The following is a 21142-nucleotide window of genomic DNA, read 5'->3' as shown; positions in this document are numbered from 1 at the left end:
CAACTTCTTTTAAATATACCTTTTATTATAAATATATGCTTGTTGATATTCATTTATTTTATTTTTAAACTCATTATATTATATAATATATTGATCTTGATTTTAAGAGTTGTATTCTATCTTATTAGCATTCTTCAGTTTGAGTTTATATATATATATATATATATATATATATATATATATATATATATATATATATATATATATATTTAAAGTCAAATAAACTTTAATAACTTATATGATCAAAGAAATATGTAAGAAAAATATACTGATTAACATTTGACTATATAAACTCTAATATATGTCAATCTCTTATTCAAGTCAAATATAACTTAATTAACTAATAATAAAAAACAACAGAATACGACATCGATATCTCTTTCAACTATTATATTATATTTTTGAAGACTCATAAATAAAACACTTACTAACATGAAAACTAACAATTAATCATCAATTTCTTTACAAATTGTCCAAACTTTATGTAAATCATTGTGTTCTTCTTCAGTGTTTTTAATTAAAAAAAAAATCATAAATCATATTTTATATATGTTTACCTTAGATGTTGTGATTTGTAGTAATCTTTATATCTTTAAGAGTGAGTATAAAGTCTACGAATACTTTTGTACAAAGAATATTTGTGATAATTACTTAGAAAAAAAAAGTTAAATACTTGATTTTTTTTTAATATAATTGATTTAGTAAGACTTGAAAACATTCATGAATTAAATTGATGATTGAGACAAACTAATACGAAGTCCTTTTTTTTCTTTTTATCCTGTAGACTGACAAGATCTTTCAATGAATATTTTAAAATAAAAAATGTATAAATAAAAAATTACATTACACATTTTTGTAATTTTGTATGCTAACATCTAAATAAGTTAACTCTATTTTTTTTTTCTTTCCTATTTTCACAATTTCAATTTTATCCAAACAAAAAAGGAAGAGAATAAATTAAAGGAGAAAAAAAAGGAAATACTTGTCTTTTTTAATAGTTAAAAATAAAAAAAATATAGAGATTTGTATATATTTCCTAGTGTAAGAGTAAGTAAAAAATAATTTTATAAAATATTTTATATTAATTAAAATTAAAAATTGATTTACTTCTTAGATTTTTCTTAATAAAGCGTTTGTATCCAAAAATCACATCTCTTTCACCGAGGAAAGATTCTCTAATGATGGGCCCATTCATTCAACATTTTCAAAGCTTTGGGTCACGTAAGTCTCATCCCAGCCATTCTCCGACAAAAGAAAAAGAGAGGAAAGGAAGTAAATCACTTTGGTTCGTGACAATAAATAATTGTTTTTCTATATTTGAAGATATATTTCTCATGCATTATGCATCTAATCATAAACAAAAATTATCTCTCTTAAACGCTATCCCGTTGTTTCTATTCATTTTTTTTATTTGAAACATTTTTACGAATAAAATCGTAATAAAATTTTGTGTCTTATAACAGATTATAAGTTAAATATATTAATTAATCTGTTTAGCAACGTTGTTATCCATGGTTTGCGTAGAAACACATCTCCATTGCGCATTATATGGTGATATAATTAAATTTGAATTGATTTATGATTAGTGTAGTTCAAAGGGATTGAATGAATTAACGTGAAACACAGTCACATGGCTGTATCCTTCCATTACTTTGCCAAGTGTTTCATTATCAATAGCTGGAAACGTCTATATCTTACCAATACATATCACAATTTGCTCTTCCTTTTTTTTTAATTATACTTTAATAATCTTTTATAATTTTTGTGAGACTTTAATTTTTTGCATATTATCTTTAAGTATAAGTGTAATGGAATCAAACACAACTTTCGTGTCCTTAGAGACAACTTGTGCAAGTTGACAAACACAATGAATAATCAGTTGGGTTTATTCAATAAAGATGAAAAATATAAATATAATAGAAAAAATAAAATAAAAGATGTTGTTTAAAAATGGGATCTTTAAGATTATTAAAACTTAACCTAAGCCTATCAAATAAAGAATTCTAAAAAAAATGTTATATACTATTAGGAAAGTAAATTATTATTTTTAAAACATTGTATAATTAATAATTTCTTTTATATTTGATTAAGGAGATATGAAAAGTAAATAAAAGTATAACCACAATATATAAAAAGATATAAAGAATGAAAATACAATAACAAGATATAATAATGGAAATTAAAAGAGAGAGTTAAAGAAAAATGATATATATTTTTGTAGTGATTCAATTGTGCCATATTTATATTCAGTTTAAATCCTCTCAATCTTAATGAGATTACTATTCCTTATATTATAATTGTATTTCACAAGCTAGATATAAGACACGAAATACATTTTAGCATTATTTTATACTAAATATACTTTGTTTGTTCGTATACGAAAATATATCATTTTAACTATGAAAAACAATGTCAATAAATATTTTGTTTCCATTAATTTAAAATTTATTAGAGAGAGTTAACATAAATAATAGTTTCAAGACTGTGTGCCTTTTCTAAAGTCTAATGGTAAGAGTTATTTTGTAATGAGATTAAAATTGACGAAAGTTTTGTAGTTTGTTAACTCAGTTCTAAAGTCTAATATGTTATTTAATTTGAAATAACTCAGTTTAGTAATAATTAATAATGGAAACTAGTACATAAATGTCATATATTCAGCAATATATTTCTTGGGTGTGCAGTGTCACTAAGTAAACAAATAATTACGAATAAATTAAATATTATAAATTAATTCCTTGCAAAGTAATTTCATAGTCAAAATAATCTTACAAAGCAACTATCAACATCGATGGCAACTCTTTAAAAAAATATATCAAAATCATAGAAAGATTTGGCTTTACTAATATATAAAAATTAAAATGTTCTAGTAACATAAAATAAAATTCAAATAGCACGAGTAATATTATAAACAAAAGTGAGAATTTATTTTTCAATGGATAAAATTCAAATAGCACGAGTTCTTTCCATAATCCTCCAAACTAGTAACATAAAATAAAATACAAATATAAAATACAACCTAACTCACACCCGAGAACAAATTAACAAAAAAAAATGCGCAATAGACACAAAGGTAAAGACTAATAATTAACACAAAAAAAAAGAAACAACAAATTAACATAATACACAAAATAAAGGGAACACGACAAATTAAAGTTAATGGATAACATTTGCAGTGTGGCTAACAGACCAGTGGACAGTAGTAGTCGCCATTATTATGTAAAACCTGGATGAGTCCAAATATGTTTTTGTAGTTTGTTACCATTTTTTAAGTTCCATGAAAAATTCTCACACTGCACCGCAGCCATGTAGTAGGAGCTTCTGCTTAAGGCACTATCTATCATATAAAGTAGACAAAGCTCACCCACCCACCACTCACACTGTGCACCCACTTGCTCATTGCAAACTTTTTTCCCCAGATAATCTTCAATTTCTGCAATTGGATTAATTTACTTAATAATAAGTGAATAAATGCTCTTTTTTTTTTGTAATGTACAGTCATCCGTATCTATCTCGGTACAACAGTACGAGGGTTTCTCTTAAATTTCCCAATAAAGACAAAGTCATCTTTTTTATTTCCTTCCTTTTCTTGAATCACCACCCTAAATAATCTAAGGATTCCATTGCACTCAATCTCCCAGTCCTGTTGTTGGTTTTTTTTCTTTTTTTCGTAGTTTCTTTCATTTCCTAATTTTTCTCCTATTTTCCTCCATTAATCACGCAGGTTTTACCTGGCGTGAGTTGGATTGAAACATGTCAGATGATATGAACTGTTTATGGAATTTAATATTTTGAGGTAAAGCCCATCTCTTTGCGGCTATTCGGGGGCTTGTTTCCTTGGACAGTGAGGTCGTCCATCTCATAGGTGACATCCCAGGTTAACATATTTCTTTTAAAAGTGTGATTTTTTTTTTTAAGAATATATTGAGAGATTGTGTCCCCAACAAAGAAGTGGGTTGTTGGAAGATATGTATGTTACTCCTTTCATTTGATCACATTTTCATGCTCTTTATTTAAAAAAAAAAAAGGAGTTTTTTTAGGTGGGGTTTGTACTGTGGCATTGTAAGAGTATCTTGAGAGTGAACGGCTTGTCAATGGATCAAGATAGAGGTGAAGTATTGGATCCGGTTCATGACAAGAGTTTAAGTCATTTGGTTGAACGGGTTGCAATTGCTAGCGACAGTACAAGTGAAGAAGCTGGAACTTCGAGACGGGTCGATGAGAATTCAGGATCTGATAAGGAGCTAAAGGAGGAAGTTAAGGGTCAAGACAATCATGGTCGAGAAAATTTCAGTGATAAGTTACCTGGGGTTGATCAGGGAACTTGTAATTCAAACCATTTGGTTAATCAAGAAGTGATTGAAAGTGTGATTGTGATTGACCCTATTCGGACTGAGTACATGAATGAAGATAATAGGAAATTGGAAGTAAAAGTTGAGGAATCGGGGTTGAGCTTGGGGTCCATGAAAGCAGCAAAAGAGGTGTCTGAAACTGATAAAAGTTCATGTGTGATTGATATAAAGTGCAGCAGCCACAAAAAGTTATATGACGATTCTGAAGGTGAAACAATTTGTAGGATTTGCCATCTGACTTCTGGTCAATCACCGGATGTAACAATTGTTGGCACTGCTAATAGTGCTACAAGAGTAGATTTGATTCAGCTTGGTTGTGCATGTAAAGATGAACTAGGCATCGCGCACGTTCACTGTGCTGAGGCGTGGTTCAAGCTCAAGGGGAACAGGTATCTGTTCTTGTCAAATTAGTTTGGTTCTAGTTTTTGCAGATCAGCAATAAAATTAGTGTGCTTTTGAGGTTTTGCATTGATGCTTTTAAATGTTGTCTGCTTATTTTGAATTCCTAAATCATAAGTTTTTGTCACTTATACTGTCTGGCACAATTTCTGATAACACATATTCCTCTTCCCTTTTGTTGCTGTGTTTGTGTCTGTTTACAGGTGCTTTGATAATATGAAACACTTCTAATTCAACAATAATATTGGATAGGCTTTATCTTTGTCTTTCCTTGACTTGTCTTGATCTTTTGAGGTCAGTGACATCCTTGTGAACCTGTTATTACATTAGAACACGATTTTAAAAGTAGGACTTTTCAATATCATAATCAGTACTCCTTCAAACCCTTTCCAGATCCATGACTGGGCTTATACTTGATTTTTGCCTTCATAAGGCTCCTCTGGTTGAGCTCTTGGCATTGAATTTACTTACCACCATTACAATTAGTGAACTGGCTAGCATAGCGTGCTGCTATTTGCTTTGATTGGTATATCTGTAGTTGGCCAATCACTATCATCACTACTGCACCCACACATAGCCATTCCTTGCATATTGATCAGGATTCTATGATGAGTAAATTGGAGAAGTGCATCCAAACACGCAGTGGAGTTTCCTCCTTTAGGGTATAAGATTGTGGATTAGACATGAGCATTATTAGCAATGTTCTTCTATTGTTTGTGAATTGAGGTTACGTGACATCCATAAGATGCATCAAGTGATGAAGTCGCAGTTCGGCAAGTAGTAAATTATTGAATTTGGTTGTCATATTCTTGTTGGGTCATTGATATTTGTATAAGTGTCTCGATGAAGATCCTTTTGGATAATGTTTCCATGTTCAGATAACATAGGGGGACATAGATTAGGAAATGTTAGTCTTATCACCAACAAAATGAATTTTTTTATTAGATATTAAAGGGATATATTGATCAGTCCCCATTGACCTGAAATGTAACAGTAGTTGCATTGTATCCATTGGATGATTCTAACTCCCCCAAACTTTCCATTGCATGATCCTGGGGTTCTTTTGCTCTCTGTTATACTTGTATTGTATAATAAATACCAATTTTAAAAGTGGTCCTAGCAAGAGACTGCCAAGGTGCTACCTTTTATTGATATTAACTACCTTCTTAAACCACAGGTTATGTGAAATATGCGGTGAGCCTGCAAAAAATGTTTCAGGTGTTAGCAGTAATGGGTTTATAGAAGAGTGGAATGAAAGAAGATTCATGGACAACGATGGTAACTCATCCCCAAGAGTTCTTGGATGCTGGCGAGGACAGCCATTTTGTAACTTCTTGATGGCATGCCTGGTGATAGCTTTTGTTCTGCCTTGGTTTTTTCGTGTAAATATGTTCTAGCTCATGAATCGAACTACATAATTTTTGCCTTCAACTCTTCCTTCCTACCAATGTGGTGAGTGAATGATTGGTTTCTGACATTCTTTGGAGTGTCTGTTTGTGTTGTCTGAGGTAAATATACACACAGCGAGAGTACATTTTACTTTTGGTGGCAATAATATTGTAAAAATTAAGATTTTTGCTGCAAAACAAGTACATAAATTTTTGCTGTAAAAGTTAGAAACCTGGGTCAGCTATAAATTGATTGAAAAAATTTTCTTTTGACAAACAAATATTTAGAGGCAATGGCCTTCAATACCACTGTGTAACTTGTTTTTTACTATCTTTAATATTTTTATAAGAAATAAATGATAGAATTTTCAAGTTTAATCTTGTAAGATAAACTCATTCTTGCATTAAAATATAAACTTAATTTGGATTAAGGTAATGTGGATTTATGTCCCTTCGTAATCAAGTGTTGATGACTCTTGAGCCGTTTCCTTACACGACACTGCTATTTAAAAAGCACAGGAAAGTAAAATTTTCAAACTTATGTGCACGTATGATTAAAAATAGAAGTGTTTTATTTCTAATATATAATAACATAATGATAAATGCTAATTACAATTAGAAAAAAACTAAAAGAATAAAAGAGAAGGCATTGAAGAGGAGAACAACAAATTGTACTTGTCCTCCAAAATTGTTGTGACTTGTAATAGAGACAGCACTAAAGGTCCAAAAATTGGAGGGTCCATCTCTGGTTTGATGGATAATCCAAGTGGTTCGTCGGCTAATTACAGATGGAAAGTTCGTTAGGCTCGAGCACTCCAACAATTACGACATGACAGTTGCATTGCATCGACTCCTCACTTTACTTTGGTCAAAATTTGAGGTGCTTGTCGTGTAATTAAAGGTTGGAGGCGATATCGTAGAGAAATAGTAACATTGTTCTTCATAGATATAAATTGTGGAGTGTTAGGTCCAAGATATATGACACTGATGATTTACTAGCTTTCGGTGTGAAAACTGATGAGACTGAGACCTTTCAATAGAATCAGTAATTAAGAATATTGAGCAAAATAGGATCAACATTTTGAGATCGAATGAACGATTTTGTTTGTGATACTATATTGGTTTGAGTTTATTATTAAAATAAATTTTCAGTTTTGATACTAAAATGGATCTTATAGAGAAATTCATCAAGAGATTTAATGATAAATTCTGAGTAAAATCTACATAAAAAAAATTGATATAATCTTTAATTTATGATCTTAAGATGATAAGTTTATAGATTTTTTTTTGTTATTCAACTTCTTATTTTTACACAGTTTGAGACTTTAATTTCTTTTTCAAGCATGAATTATTTCACATTGATATATCCTGAAGCAGAAACATATTTCTAAGTATGAGTATTTCACTAACAACTATTTTTTGTATTTTCATTATTTTTTGTCTGGAATTTTCTTAGAAAAACTTTTAATACAGAGGACATGTTGTATTTATCTTAGACAGTCACCAAAACAAACCTTAAATTTTGATATCACTTAATCTTATGAATATAAAAAATTCTTCACAAATTAAAATTATCACAAGAAAAATATATTTTATATTATGGCAATTAAAGTATAATCTATCTAAAAAAGAATTTAAGATTTTGTTCAAGATCAAAGTATATTTAAATTCGATATCATTAAATATGAGATGCATTAGAGATAAGATAATTATAATTAGAAAAATTTATATTCACAAGATTACTCATATATGATAACAAATATCTTACCTAATGAGAAAACAAATTTAATTAATCATAATCACCCTTTGAAGGGATTTTATTGTTTACGGAGATTGGCGAGGATGGATTTGCAAAAGTAGGTTTATTCTCTTCGCATGATTTGCGCCGATTTGCAACGACGGAAGAGTGAGGATTTGCGAATAAACACTGTTGAATTCATCTCGCCAAAACTGCGACGATTTGCGCTGATTTAGGGGACAAAGACTTCTATGCCCCTGATAACTTGAAGTACGAACATTGTTCTTCCATACATCTTTCGAAATATATTAACGGGGTTATTTTGTTGCAGGTAGAAGCTGTGTCATTTACTTGAAGAGGAAGAGAGTTGGAGGAGCAAGAAGGTTGTTGTTGATGATGAGGAAGCCGATGAAGATGATAAATGAAGGAAGAAGCAGTGGTTGAAGAAGTGATGGAAGAAGCCAGGTATTCGGTTCGAAGAAGAGAGTATCCGGTTAAGAGTGTTGTTGATTCGCACGTAATCGGTTACAACGTTGGCGTAACCAGTTACACATTGTAGAAGACGGAGGCGTAAGGCGTATTCGGTTACACATGACGTAATCGGTTAACTCTGTGTTTGCTTTGAAGTATGCACTCTTCAGAGAGATAGAAAAGTGATATCTCCCGTTACGATTTTTAAAATTTTTAAAATGACCTCTAATAAGAGAAACACATTTTACCAACTTTCTTATCCTGCAATGCAAACTTGACTTTGCTTTTATTTTATTTTCATTAATATTGGTTTGTTTACAGTAAAAAAAGAGTACTTACTGTCTTGAACATTTCTTAGGCGATCACACATGCATCATTAGCAAAAGAAAGAAATTTTTTTGAAGCACAGAGAGTACAATCCAATCCAACTAACAACATCATTTTACATATGCTCTTAAAATGAATATTGTAGGCAATGTTTTTACATTATTAGCAGCTGCTGCAGTGAGACGTTGCTCAGTTTTTGTGTGGAGTAAGGAGATTAAGTAAGAGAGTCCGTGCTTCAAGGAGTCCTGCCCTCAGTCCATTCAAGTATATTGCACCCATCACATCTTCAAACTCTTCTGATCTCTTGAACCCTTCAACCCCAGCTTCGTACAGCCTCTCTATTTCTTCACCTTTTCCTCTCAAAACACCACCCATCTCTTCATATTTTCCCACACCATCACGCTTCTCTTCTCTCTTCTCAACTACCTCTTCCTCTCTTCATATTTACTACATTAATTTTCTCTTTATAAACATTTTTACAAATAAATATAACATTAATAAATAACATTTTATATTACTTTTATAACTAGGGACATTTTGGTAATCTTTAATTTCTACTAATTAAACTAATTTTTAAAATCTATCACATCAATCAAATCCTACACTAATTCTCACACAAACTTTATTTCGAAATCCACTCTCAATTACCTACAAATCTACTCAAAAAAACAACTAAAAAATTACCCTCAAATCCACTCAAATCCATTCAAATCATCTCCCCCAAATACACCCAAAAGAACACACCCTATAGGAAATTTGTCAGGTGATCACCAATTTATTAAGCACATGCCAACTTAATTAAGAAAAAAAGAAATAAAGGTATTTATTTATGGCTTACCAACCTATTATGCAACAAAAAGAAAAATAAAAGAAGTCATTAAGAGAGAGTTAAAAAGAAAAGAAAGTAATTAGTGTATCTATGTGTAAGTATAAGCAGAAAAGCTAACTTTATGAAGATGTTTTATATTAATTATCTAATGTATTTGGTTGTTTTATTCTCTAAATATATTTGGAAGCTTTAAGAGAAGTTGGACCCATTAATTATTATATGATATTATAATGACAATAATTTTTTTTATGTGTGTGATTATATACATTTTACATTTTCAACAAATAATAGAAGAAAATATTTTCAAAAAAACTTCAAAATTTATAATGAGAACTGAAAAACTGAATTTGAATGACAATTAAATTTAACCGTATTTAAGAGAGCCTGAAAACATATTTTTCTAATCTTTATTTTGTCCATATCATTCCAATATCTAAGTGAAAAGCAAAGTGACTAGTTTACATTGAAACAATCAGTCAATGCTTGTTCTCTACACAAGAAATTCGTCCAAGGCATGGAAAAGAAGTAACAAGGATGTTTACAATCTTACTTTTAACATGCTTACACATTTCAGCAAAGATCATCAATCATCATCCATATTTTGAGATATGGTCAAAACTTTTATGTAGGTAGTGTGTGTGACTTAACAATCTATTGAAATGCAGGTCTGGGAGATGCTTGAACTGTCAGCTCTGCTGATAAAAGGGTTAATCTTCACCCACACCAGAGAGAAGACAGACGCCAACAACACTGACCACAGAATAACAACTGTTGGAGTACGATTTTGGCGACCCATGAGACCCTTGAGGAATGGATAGAGATGGAAAATAACCCAAAAGGCAAAGAAAACCTTTCCAAAAAGTGGTCCCCAAGACTCATATCCTCCATTAAGTGCATCAGAAAAACCAGCCACAACACCAACTATGTTAATAACGATAAGGGTGGTTGGAGGAATTAAGAGTGTGGTCCACTTGATCATATATAGTTCACCAAACTCAGTGTCTTCAGCAGCTTTGGCGGTGACAGTGAAGTTAGTGTCAACACCAGCCAACATCTTCAGAAATCCTTGGAACACAGCAAACAGATGGGCTGAAACTCCTCCAATCACCCAGAACTGCTCATTACGCCACAAAGCTTCAATGGTCACACCACTCCACCGCAGCTCAAGCACACTAGTGATTATAATGGACAGGAAAAGTCCAAGAAAGAGGGCACTTGCAAGGTTCGAAAGCTGCATCAAATTACCAAGTTTTACATTACTGATCTGTTGCTAAGATTCTTTTCATTGCTTGTGTAATTACACATCACGCATAATAATGACATTTCACCTTAAGGATTCAACTACTGATTAATGAGTAACAACAAATATATATTCTATAGTTCTATAGATAGTTACTGTTAGTATTGCTTTTAAGATAATTATCGTAGTTGTCATAAAAGTCAACAATTTTTACATATATAACAATTTTGTAAAATACCTTTACACTATCATGCATTAGTAATTTGTAGCACTGTTAAATACAGTCAAGGAATTACCGTTGGTATGATGAATTTTCCTGTGAGAAGGCAAATTGCAGGCAAAGTGCAATAGGCAACGAGAGGAAGGGATGTAAATGGGTATACAATGGTGTTTATGTAAGCAAGTCTCTGCAGCCATTTGAGGCGACCTCCTGCAAAACCATACCAGAGGGGACAATGTCTACTGAAGAAGATTTCAACTGATCCAAGGGCCCATCGAAGAACTTGGTGCAACCGATCAGAAAGATTTATTGGTGCTGATCCTTTGAATGCAGGCCTTAAGGGCATGCAGTAAACTGACCTCCATCCCCGGCATTGCATCTTGAAACCCGTTAAGATATCCTCAGTCACTGAACCATAGATCCATCCAATCTGAATAACCAATAAAACATGTGATCAAATAAGTAAAAAGGGAAATGTAGTAGTTGCAGCTAGAATGATTTTAAGTGGTAACAAAAACAATCACTGGTGAAGAGCATTGGCATTTGAGAGTAACCTCTTTTCCCCATGCAGTCTTCTCTTCGTATCCACAGCTAATGACATGAATGGCCTCTTTGATCAACATTGATGGATCAGCAGATTCTGGCAGGCCTCCACTTTCCATTAGTGTAGATTCAATGAAAACAGTGGACAAACCAAATGTTTTCTCAAAGCTCATTTGTGAAATCAGCATTGACCTCTCATATTCATCATAATCTGGAGGAAAAAAGAAGCAAGAAGCATTTTCCTTATTCAAGACTCTGCTATATGTTCTTAAGTAAAACTTACTCACAAAGTTAACTGTGCTTACTGTCAATCTCCCTAAGATTAAAAATGGCCGCATCGAGTTCTTCCCTCTTTGCATCTCTATAAAGCTCCGAGACATCTTTGGTTTGCTTCTTTGAGGGGCAGCAACAACATGATGATGATTTTGGTAATTTGGGCATGGAAGGTGGGCTGTAACCATAAAGTGCTTGTCTATTGAAAACACATCCAGTTCCCACATACACAGGTCCTTGAATGCCATCAAGACCTTTCATGTTAACCTGAAAGAGATCAATGTTGGAAACTACTGTAAATGTGTGTCCATGATTTTTACTTCATACAAGTTATACCACCAGATGCACTTTATTCAACACCGTTACAATATTGTTTAACAACGAAACAATTTCTGGACATAGAAACAGATAAATTCGAAAAAGAAAACACATAAAAGCTGTTAATACTTGTTTGATGCTCAATTTTCTACCATTCTGAGCCTACAATATGAATGAAGTTTTGAACTTACATCAAAGAAAACTGTGTTGCGATTGGCATATCGATCACTACGATCAATACCATCAAATCTCTGGGGAAACTGCACATAGCACAAATCTCTACCAACTACTGGATCCATCAGAAAACACATTGCTTCCCGAACAGCCTTGCTATTGTTCACATAATGATCACAATCAAGATTGAGAATAAAGGGAGCATTTGTGAGAACTGCAGACACCCTCACCTGTATAAATGCAAATAAGCATCAGCCATTATAAAAAAATTTAATGACCGTATATAGAATATTAATTCAAGTATCTACCATACCAGTGCATTTTCAGCACCAGCCTTTTTGTGGTGTTGGTAACCTGGCCTTTTCTCTCTGGAAACATACACCAATCTGGGAAGTTCATTTCCTTCTATGTCCTGGGCACCACTGTGTCCAAGGAAAACCTGCAAATGGCAAACAGAAAAATGCTCTGATTTCAGTTTTCTTTTTTGCAATGAAGATGCATATAGAAGTATGGCATGCACTTGTTCCAATAATTGATCAATAGAACTAGTCAATATTTCAAAAACAGAGAAGGTTCTCACTTTGCATACAATCACTCAAAAGGTTCTTCATATTATTTGTTCAGAATGAAAAAGAGAGTGATGATTACAAGAATAGAACAACCAAATGCTTATGAACGTTCAAATGGAGCCCTCATTTTCATCAAAAGAAAAAGTAAGAACAAATATTGAAGAAAAATACATGAGGCTTAACTTGGTGATGCCATAATAATTTTAAAAAACTAATCACATTCAAGAAAGCATAATGAAAGCTGAATATGTGTTAATTGCTTCTACACAAAGTAGATAATTAGCTTTGCATAGCATTCCATTAAAGTACTGGACTTTTAGACTTCCAAGTTTGCTCCTTCCAAATAATTTGGTAGCAACTTGCAGAAATCAGGCATCTGACTATGTCAGAATTGAGATTTGATCACCCAAAAGATGAATGAATGTACCTGAATCATGCCAGGGTGATCGCGTGAATTATTTCCTGGCCATGAGGTTCCATCTTGCATAGTCCATCCTTCATCTGGTGTTTTCTGAGCCTTTGCTACCAAAGCATTAATTCTCACTTTAAACTCTTCATAGTCTCTCTGGAAGAAAAAGCAAAGATAATCATGAAGAGGTTTCTCTATGAACAAAAAAAGGGTGGTGATTAAAGCAAGTCAGATGTTTTATAGTTGTTTCATCAAGGTTGTCCTGACTTTGAGGTCATAATAAATATATGGAGCTTCAAATGCTTACCTTCATTGCTCTACGTTCCTTCACAAAAGAAGGTTGTACTTTGTCCTTAAGGTAGTCAATCTTCTGAGAGAAGTAGAACTCAGGTGCACGTGGTTCAATTGCAAACTTTTTGCAAAATGGAATCCATTTTCTTGCAAAGTCAGCTGTTTCCACAAGGGACTCAAATGTCAGCATTGCAGCACCATCATCAGACACATAACAGGATACTTTATCCACAGGGTAGTCCACAGCAAGAATTGAAAGCACTGTGTTAGCAGTGATCAATGGAGGTTCTTTTAGAGGATCGACTGTACTGACAAAGAAATCCACAGCAGCAAGCTGAGAGGGTTCACCAGGCCTTTCATATCTGGCATGACAGAACAGAAGTGAGAATTCAAGCATCCAAAATATAAACTAACTGAATATCACTCTCAAATTAAACTTAGATGTTATTTTACTTTATATTATCCATTCATTTCATTTGTATAGATCACCTTTCACAAATCTAAACTGAGAAAGAAAGAAAGAAAGAAATACTGGAACATTCTTCAATCCACTTCAATATGATTTTTCAGTTCAAATCTTCAAGTACAAGGAACAAAGTTTCCAAATGTTTCACAACTTTCTGTATTTACCTTGCAGAAAGCCTGTCAATAAAAGTGTCCCTGTTGATGGGATACCATTTAGGGAACTGATCTAATACCCAGGAAAATGCAAACCAGATCTCACAGATGATGGACGTCAACCACAGACCAAAAGCACTGTCAACAGGATTTGTAACTCGATAATGGAAGAAAAGACCCAAGATTATAAGTCGCACGACTATCACAATTCGGTATGGTGTTATTCTCGTTTTTGGGATTGGAATAATCACTGAAAGTGGCTCAGCAGCTGCAGCCTCTGAGGACCTGCAAAATATATCAGCATGAAGCCATGCACATCATTATACATACATACATACATATCTTGTATTGTTCCCTGCAGAAAATACGTTACACAACAACGCATTATTGAACTCACTGTATTTCTTCCATCTGCTGTTCTTGAGGAATTGGTGCCCCATTTTCAGCCTTAGGTGCAGACTTTTTCTTCTTGTTCTTTTTATCCTTTTCCTTCCAACTTTCCACTCTATTTTTCCATATTGGATTCCCAGATTCATCGTTAAGTTCTACAAGAAAAAACAGATCATGATTATCAAAAAGAAGTACCAAAGAAACTATACTAGAAGGTGTTGGCCAAGTCTCTCTTTACCACTATCCACTGTGGACACAGTACTGACATGCCTAGCATGGAGCCCAACATCCTACATAATGCAAGCAGAGATTGTAAGTGCAAACATGAACAACTTGACACTAAAGATTTGAGGCTAATTAATTACCTGAGAAACATTGATCTGGGCAGCCATAGTGGATTGATTTCCATAAGCCTTGGTGTCATCATTATCTTTTGCTCTATCTATGAAATATACAACTTTTATGTAAAAATGAGTTAGGAAGTGAAAGGAGGAACAGACATTGGAGAGATAGCACTTACCAGCATAGGGAGTGGCACATCTCAAGCAGACCTTACGACCCTCATTGACTTCATATTCAAAACAAGCCTTGCAAATTGGGAAATAGCATTCATGACAAGCCACAAAAACCTCCCCATTAGCATCATGTCCAACTTGTTCACCACAAGAGTTGCAGAAGTGAGCACCGGATTCCATCATCTTTGGTGGTTCTCCGAATGACCCTTTGGTTGTCAGTGTATGCTCTGATGGAATTTTATATGAAAGAGCATAAACTCATCGAGGGTGGTCTCTGATGTAAAGGGTGTGGAAGGTGATGGTAATGTGGTGGAATCATTTTCAGAGGTTAGGAGGTTGGTGTCATTCGTTGTGTAGCTCACACACAAAGGCACATTCAGAGACAGACAGTGAGAGATGAGAAGCAACGTCTGGTGTTTTTTTCATACCAAGAAATTAAACATTTGAATTTATTGCGGGAAGTATAAGGAAGGCTTCGGTTGTGCTGGGTACGTCTTTAACTAACAACTCTTAAACTACAAGCTCACGACCACTGACCAGCAACCAAAGAATTATTATAATAGATATATTAAAATAGCTCTTCCATGAAATATCATCAAATAAATCAAATTAGACCTTATTATAAACATTGATACAATACATTTTTGGAATCACTGTGACATTTTTCGTAATCTTATCGGTAGATAATTTATTTAAGGAATTTTTTATTTAATATTTCTCTTCATTTACAGATCAATTGTGTTTAAGCAAATTAGTTGCGATGAAATTAGTGTGGATAATATAGCTGCTTAGATGTAGGGATTAAGGTAGGGGATATTTTCAATTTCTTGGTAAGAATTCCTTTCAACACTATTTTTTGTCATTTACATTAATTTGGATAAGAAAGCTATAATCAGATAATCTTCTACTTCGACTTATATATATCTGTAAGTAGTATATAGAAGTATTCACGTGTCCAATTTAGGGGGAAACTATAATCTATTTTTAAGTTTTTCTTTCCATTTTTTTCCTCTGCCAAGCTTTTACTTAACTCTTCATGAACAATAATCATTTTCGTTTTAAATATATTTTTCCAAGACTTACAATAAGAAAAAACATTTAGTTCTCTAAACATGACATTCATAAAAATGTGACATTTTTTTTTCTGTACTTAACCGACTCTAGCACTAAAAGGTTAATTATTTTTAAAAGAAAAATAAAAACTTAAATTGATTATTAAATTTAATTTTATAATATGTAGAATACATGTTAAGTTGATGTTCACTACAGGAATAGAGTTGGTTTAGTCAATTATGAGTTGAGGTAAACTTTGTATTAATAAAAGGTGCTAATCTCCAATTAGGGTCCGCTTAGCCTATCTTAACAGAGTTTACTTAATATTAAATACTAATAGAGTTTGTTTAGACAATTCTAAGTCAATACTAACTATTTTAAATTTTTTAATAAATAAAAATGTTTGTGTTGCTATCATGTTAATATATTAATCCTAATTGAAATAAATATTAATATTATTTATTTTTAATATTTATATTTATTTAAGTTAGGATGATAATTAGATTAACACTAATTTTACTATTTTTTTATTATTTATTTAAATTGGTGTTGCCAACACTAACATAATATATTTTTTATATTTATTTAAGTTGGTATCTCTTAAGTTAACACTAATTTACATATTTTTGTGTTTCTCCATCATAACGAAAAAGAATTGTAAATTATTCTTAATTACAAATATTTTTATTTATAATTCCTTCCTCTCATTCACTTTTTTAAATAAATCTCCTTATATTCTTTCAACAACAATCACATCTTCCATTCACATTCTTATTCTTTATCCACGATCAAGAAATTTTGATCTCACCTTACTTTCTCCACATAACTCTTTGGATTTTAAAGTTTATTTGTTTAGTATACTTTTTTTATTTGTTTTATTTTTGTTGAAGATAAAAATAGATAAAAGTGTTTTATGAGAATTTTTCATCTTCTTAAATTACTGTCATTATTTATGTAAATTAAATTAATATTAAAATAAATTTTATTTAATATCAATTTAATGATACTAAATTAAATAAAATTAGAAAAATATACATTAATGTCATATTGTCAATCCAAACTCTTTACTTAAAAACCAATTAACAATTAAGAATAAATTTACATTGACTCAGCCAACATTATTAGTCAATATTAATGAATTAAAATTCATAACATTTCGAGAGTACTCTATACAGCACAAATTTGTCATCATTAACTATTTGTTATAAACTTTTATACCTTTTAGAATTAACTTTGTAACATACTAATTATATATTTTCTTGTATAAATTGAAAAATAAATGGTGATCCTCTGTTTAGGTGTCCCTTTGTTTTAATACTGGAGAATTAACTGATAGGATTGATTTGGATATAAAAAATGAAAAAGAATTAAATTTCCAATAAACTAATGATATAAACGGTGTTTGTTGTATTAATTAATTGATAGAGATACTGTAAATATTATCTTCTGTTATTAAGTTTTAATTTTTATTCTGTTTGTGTAGTTTTAACGTAGCAATGTCAAGATCTCTTCCAAAAAGTGACAAGTGTCAAATAGAATAACTTCAAAGTTCAGCAGAAAACATGTCTGTGAATGTGATATGAATATTGGCTATCATTCCATATCATTAAACTTACTGCCAAATTCAAAATCAAACTACAAGATTAAGTCGCACTATATATAATTTTTATATATAGTAGAATGTCAACTATTAAACTTCTTTTGAGACGTTTTTTATTAGTGAAAAAAAGTTATTTATGTCTCATATTTAACATTTCATCAAATTTATATACCTGTTGAAGTGACAGCATTTTCATTACATTTTTCTTTGTCATTTTTCCATTATATTTTAGACATATATCCAGTAAAAAATATGGCATGACATGTGTACATATGAATGAACAACCAATTCGGTTAGAAGGCAACCTTCTCCGATCAAACCATATCCAAGACCCAATCAACTATCACATTACAAAAATGTTGGACCTAACTCCTAAAAACAAGGGAGAAATATCATAGCAATTTCTTATGGCACCTTGTAATTTCTTCTTGCATCATCCAAGAAAAAGTCTTAATTGTCTAACATAGTATTTAGCTTTTATTTTGCTTTCTTTCTTTTTTTAATGTCATTTCATGCTTATATTGTTGTTCAACCTCATTCTTCTACAACACTTTTTCAACACCATATTTAAACTTTTCCTTTTGTTTTCTCCTTTGTTTTTTTCTTCATTTTCATCCAATAAATAAAAGTCACATATTATGTTACCTACAAAGTTATATGATTTAATATTAACATAAAATAGCGTAAATATAACTAAACAAAGTGATAAATATGATAAAAATTGCGTCATCTAAAAAAAAGTGACATGTTATAAATTTTTTATGTATTTAATAAATAAAAAAAATTCAATAAATATTTAAATTTATAAAAAACTTTAAACTCTGTAATATCATATGAAGATGCAGGAAGAAGTGTAATATTTAGCTGTTGAAATATTAACCATCGAATTGCAGCAAAACCTCAGCATGAGTTAAGCTTTCAAGTACGAAACTGTTGTAAGTCAAGAAGATAGGGTGACCTGACCTCCTAATGATGAGGCAAGGTGTATCAATATGTCAGGCTGAATATATCTTGGGCTTCATTTGGGCCTTATTGGATCAACGAGGGGGTGTCGTCTTCTCTAGTGGTAAGCCTGGACTTCAATATACCTTTTACATAATAATAATAATTAATATATATATATATATATATATATATATAATCCCAAACCTTTGAAGTTTTATTTACATATCTACTATTTAAAAGATCAAACTTACGCAAACATGAACATGATTTTTTTTTTCTTCTTAGAATCTTTTTATTTTTAATCATATGACGTTGTTGGAGTTTAGGTTATTTTATACCATTTTATTTTTTTTTTCACATTGAAAGTGCTTAAGATGGTCAGTCTTAATAAAAAAAGCTGCAATTTTAAAATATTTTAATTAAAATGGAATCTTAAATTGAAGAAAGCAGTATGATGACAGCTCTTGTCCGAAAGGAACTTGATGGTGGAGATTTGGTTTGGAATGTTAGGTTTCTTCAACATACTATTTCAGAGGTAAAAAGCATAATGTGCAGATTGATTTGCAAAAGCACGAGTTTAAAATTAGAATTACATTAATACTACAGTGATAATAATAATTATGAGTGAGAGTTGTTTAAAATAAAATAATTAAATTTGAGATGGGGTTTCAAAGTTTGTGTTAGTAGTGCAAATCCCAACGGTGACAATGAGGCGTGAAGTCGCCGAAAGGAAGGCTTGTCATGCACTCTTCCATTCCAATCATTCACCACTGTCTCCCTCTGTCTCTCCCTTTTTCCAACTTCTTTCTCTTCTTCTGGTTTCTTATATTAACGATATCTTTTATTTTTAAATATAAAAATAATAAATCCAACTTATTTAATTACGCATCAATTATCATATTTATTTATTCTAAATATAAATTTATATGTACTCTTTTCGCAACTTCTCATTAATCTACTGCCTCTTTGTTCACCTCTTTATTTCGGAATAGTGTTTTATTATTTATCCAATACTGAATGCATATTGTTTGCAATTTTATAGTATAAGTATAAATGTACACTAAAGCTTTTATTTTTAAATATATTGTTTATAATTTAAATCGGATAAAAATTTTAAACTTTTATTTGTAAAGTTTATAATTTATTCTTTTAAAAATCTTAGGATGAAAATAAATATATTAAGGGTTTCATTATTGTATTGTACACTGTTACTTATGCATTTCAAATATTAGGTTTTACTAGTTCGACAACAAACAGACAATTATCAGTCAAGTCATAAGTTGATCTTTATTGTTTGAGTGATTCTCCTTGCATTTCACGGCCTTCGTCCTACACCTCCAAAATGCATTTTAATTCCAAGTATATCCTTGTCACAGTCAACGAGAATATTTTGGAATTTTAAAAAGTTGACTGAAACTCTGCCGCATCTCAAACTCAGACTCAAACTCTACACCCCCTTTCAAAATCACTCCTCCTTCTTTTTGTCACCCTCCTCCTCTGCCATTCTTCTCTCCCCCGTATCCTCTACCACCGCCCTCCCTCTTGTGCCAACGTTCGTCCTTCGTGGTTGTTTTCCTCACAAATCTCAGGTGTTTCTGGCGTCCAGGTTAGTACCCTTCGTACATCTGCTTTGTTTCCTGTCATACATGCATGTGCTTGGTTGGGGTGTTCGCTTCGTGCTGGTTGCCGGAGATTCAGTTCGTGTTCGTCGCCGGACACCACGCTGCTTAAACGTCGTTCGTCACAGACTTCCGCAGTTGGAAGTGCGGTGGAGAGAAACCGCATTTCGATCTGCGGAAAGCGGCTCAGACTAACCGCACATGGAAGTGCGTTAGTTGTTGCCGGATTTCAAATGTCGTTAGGTTTTTGAAAGGTTTTTTAATTCTTATTATTAGGTTAGTATATATTTATTTTATTAGGTTTTATTTTTATTAGGTTAGTATAATAAATTTATTTTTTTATGTTAGTATTTAAATAAAATGTTTTATTTTAATATATTTTGAATTATTTTATTTGTTTGTTAAATTTTGTTGAATTTTTTATTTTTGAACATATTATTATTTTCGTAATATATTATTTATTATGTATTTAATTTTATTTAAGTTTTTTTAATTTTTTATGAAATTGAAATAATTATTAAATTGTTTATTGAATTAAATAATAATTATTATCCGTAAATTTTGTTAAATATTATTTTGGATTTATTTGTAATTATTTAATTATTATATATGTAATTTTTTTGGAATTTTATATTCTTTGTTTACTTATTATTTGTTTGAATATTTTTGATTACATAATTAATTACTTTTTTGTATATAATATGTTAATAATATAATTGGTTAATAGATATGGTTAAAACTAGAGGTGCATATCATGGTGAGGCTTCATCCTCTCGTGGTGAGCCATCATCTTCATCACGTGATGAAAGAAGACGACCTACGGCATCTGCTCGTAGAAGACGAGTAGAAGAATATCGCGTGGAC

The 21142-nt window shown here is 31.5% G+C and overlaps 2 protein-coding genes across 2 annotated transcripts; one reads left to right on the top strand and one right to left on the bottom strand.

The window, feature by feature from the left end:
• Positions 1–3275: 3275 nt before the first annotated feature.
• LOC108329983 (uncharacterized) lies at positions 3276–6225 on the top strand. The gene is made up of 3 exons (XM_017564411.2): positions 3276–3874; positions 4026–4738; positions 5926–6225. Exons 2-3 carry the CDS (start codon positions 4092–4094, stop codon positions 6143–6145), a joined length of 867 nt encoding a protein of 288 aa, XP_017419900.1. The 5' UTR covers positions 3276–3874; positions 4026–4091; the 3' UTR covers positions 6146–6225.
• Positions 6226–9894: 3669 nt separating this feature from the next.
• Positions 9895–15488, bottom strand: LOC108331627 (cellulose synthase A catalytic subunit 8 [UDP-forming]). Its single transcript, XM_017566442.2, has 13 exons — positions 15067–15488; positions 14912–14988; positions 14785–14836; positions 14554–14701; positions 14169–14441; positions 13555–13900; positions 13266–13403; positions 12583–12708; positions 12287–12499; positions 11810–12044; positions 11516–11715; positions 11038–11391; positions 9895–10732 (listed from the first exon to the last, which is right to left on the bottom strand). Exons 1-13 carry the CDS (start codon positions 15242–15244, stop codon positions 10145–10147), a joined length of 2928 nt encoding a protein of 975 aa, XP_017421931.1. The 5' UTR covers positions 15245–15488; the 3' UTR covers positions 9895–10144.
• Between the last annotated feature and the right edge of the window lie 5654 nt (positions 15489–21142).

Source organism: Vigna angularis, chromosome 4, assembly GCF_016808095.1.
Source record: "Vigna angularis cultivar LongXiaoDou No.4 chromosome 4, ASM1680809v1, whole genome shotgun sequence".
Lineage (NCBI taxonomy): Eukaryota > Viridiplantae > Streptophyta > Magnoliopsida > Fabales > Fabaceae > Vigna > Vigna angularis.
This window is presented reverse-complemented; position numbering and strand designations above follow the sequence as displayed.

Bases quoted from the DNA above. Each gene is read 5' to 3' on its own strand.
- LOC108329983 (XM_017564411.2), top strand. From the start codon at position 4,092: ATGGATCAAGATAGAGGTGAAGTATTGGATCCGGTTCATGACAAGAGT. The intron at 4,739-5,925 runs GTATCTGTTCTT...CTTAAACCACAG, and splicing joins TTCAAGCTCAAGGGGAACAG to GTTATGTGAAATATGCGGTG.
- LOC108331627 (XM_017566442.2), bottom strand. From the start codon at position 15,244: ATGATGGAATCCGGTGCTCACTTCTGCAACTCTTGTGGTGAACAAGTT. The intron at 14,837-14,911 runs GTAATTAATTAG...TGCATTATGTAG, and splicing joins CCCAGATCAATGTTTCTCAG to GATGTTGGGCTCCATGCTAG. The intron at 11,716-11,809 runs GTAAGCACAGTT...TTTTTCCTCCAG, and splicing joins TAATCTTAGGGAGATTGACA to ATTATGATGAATATGAGAGG.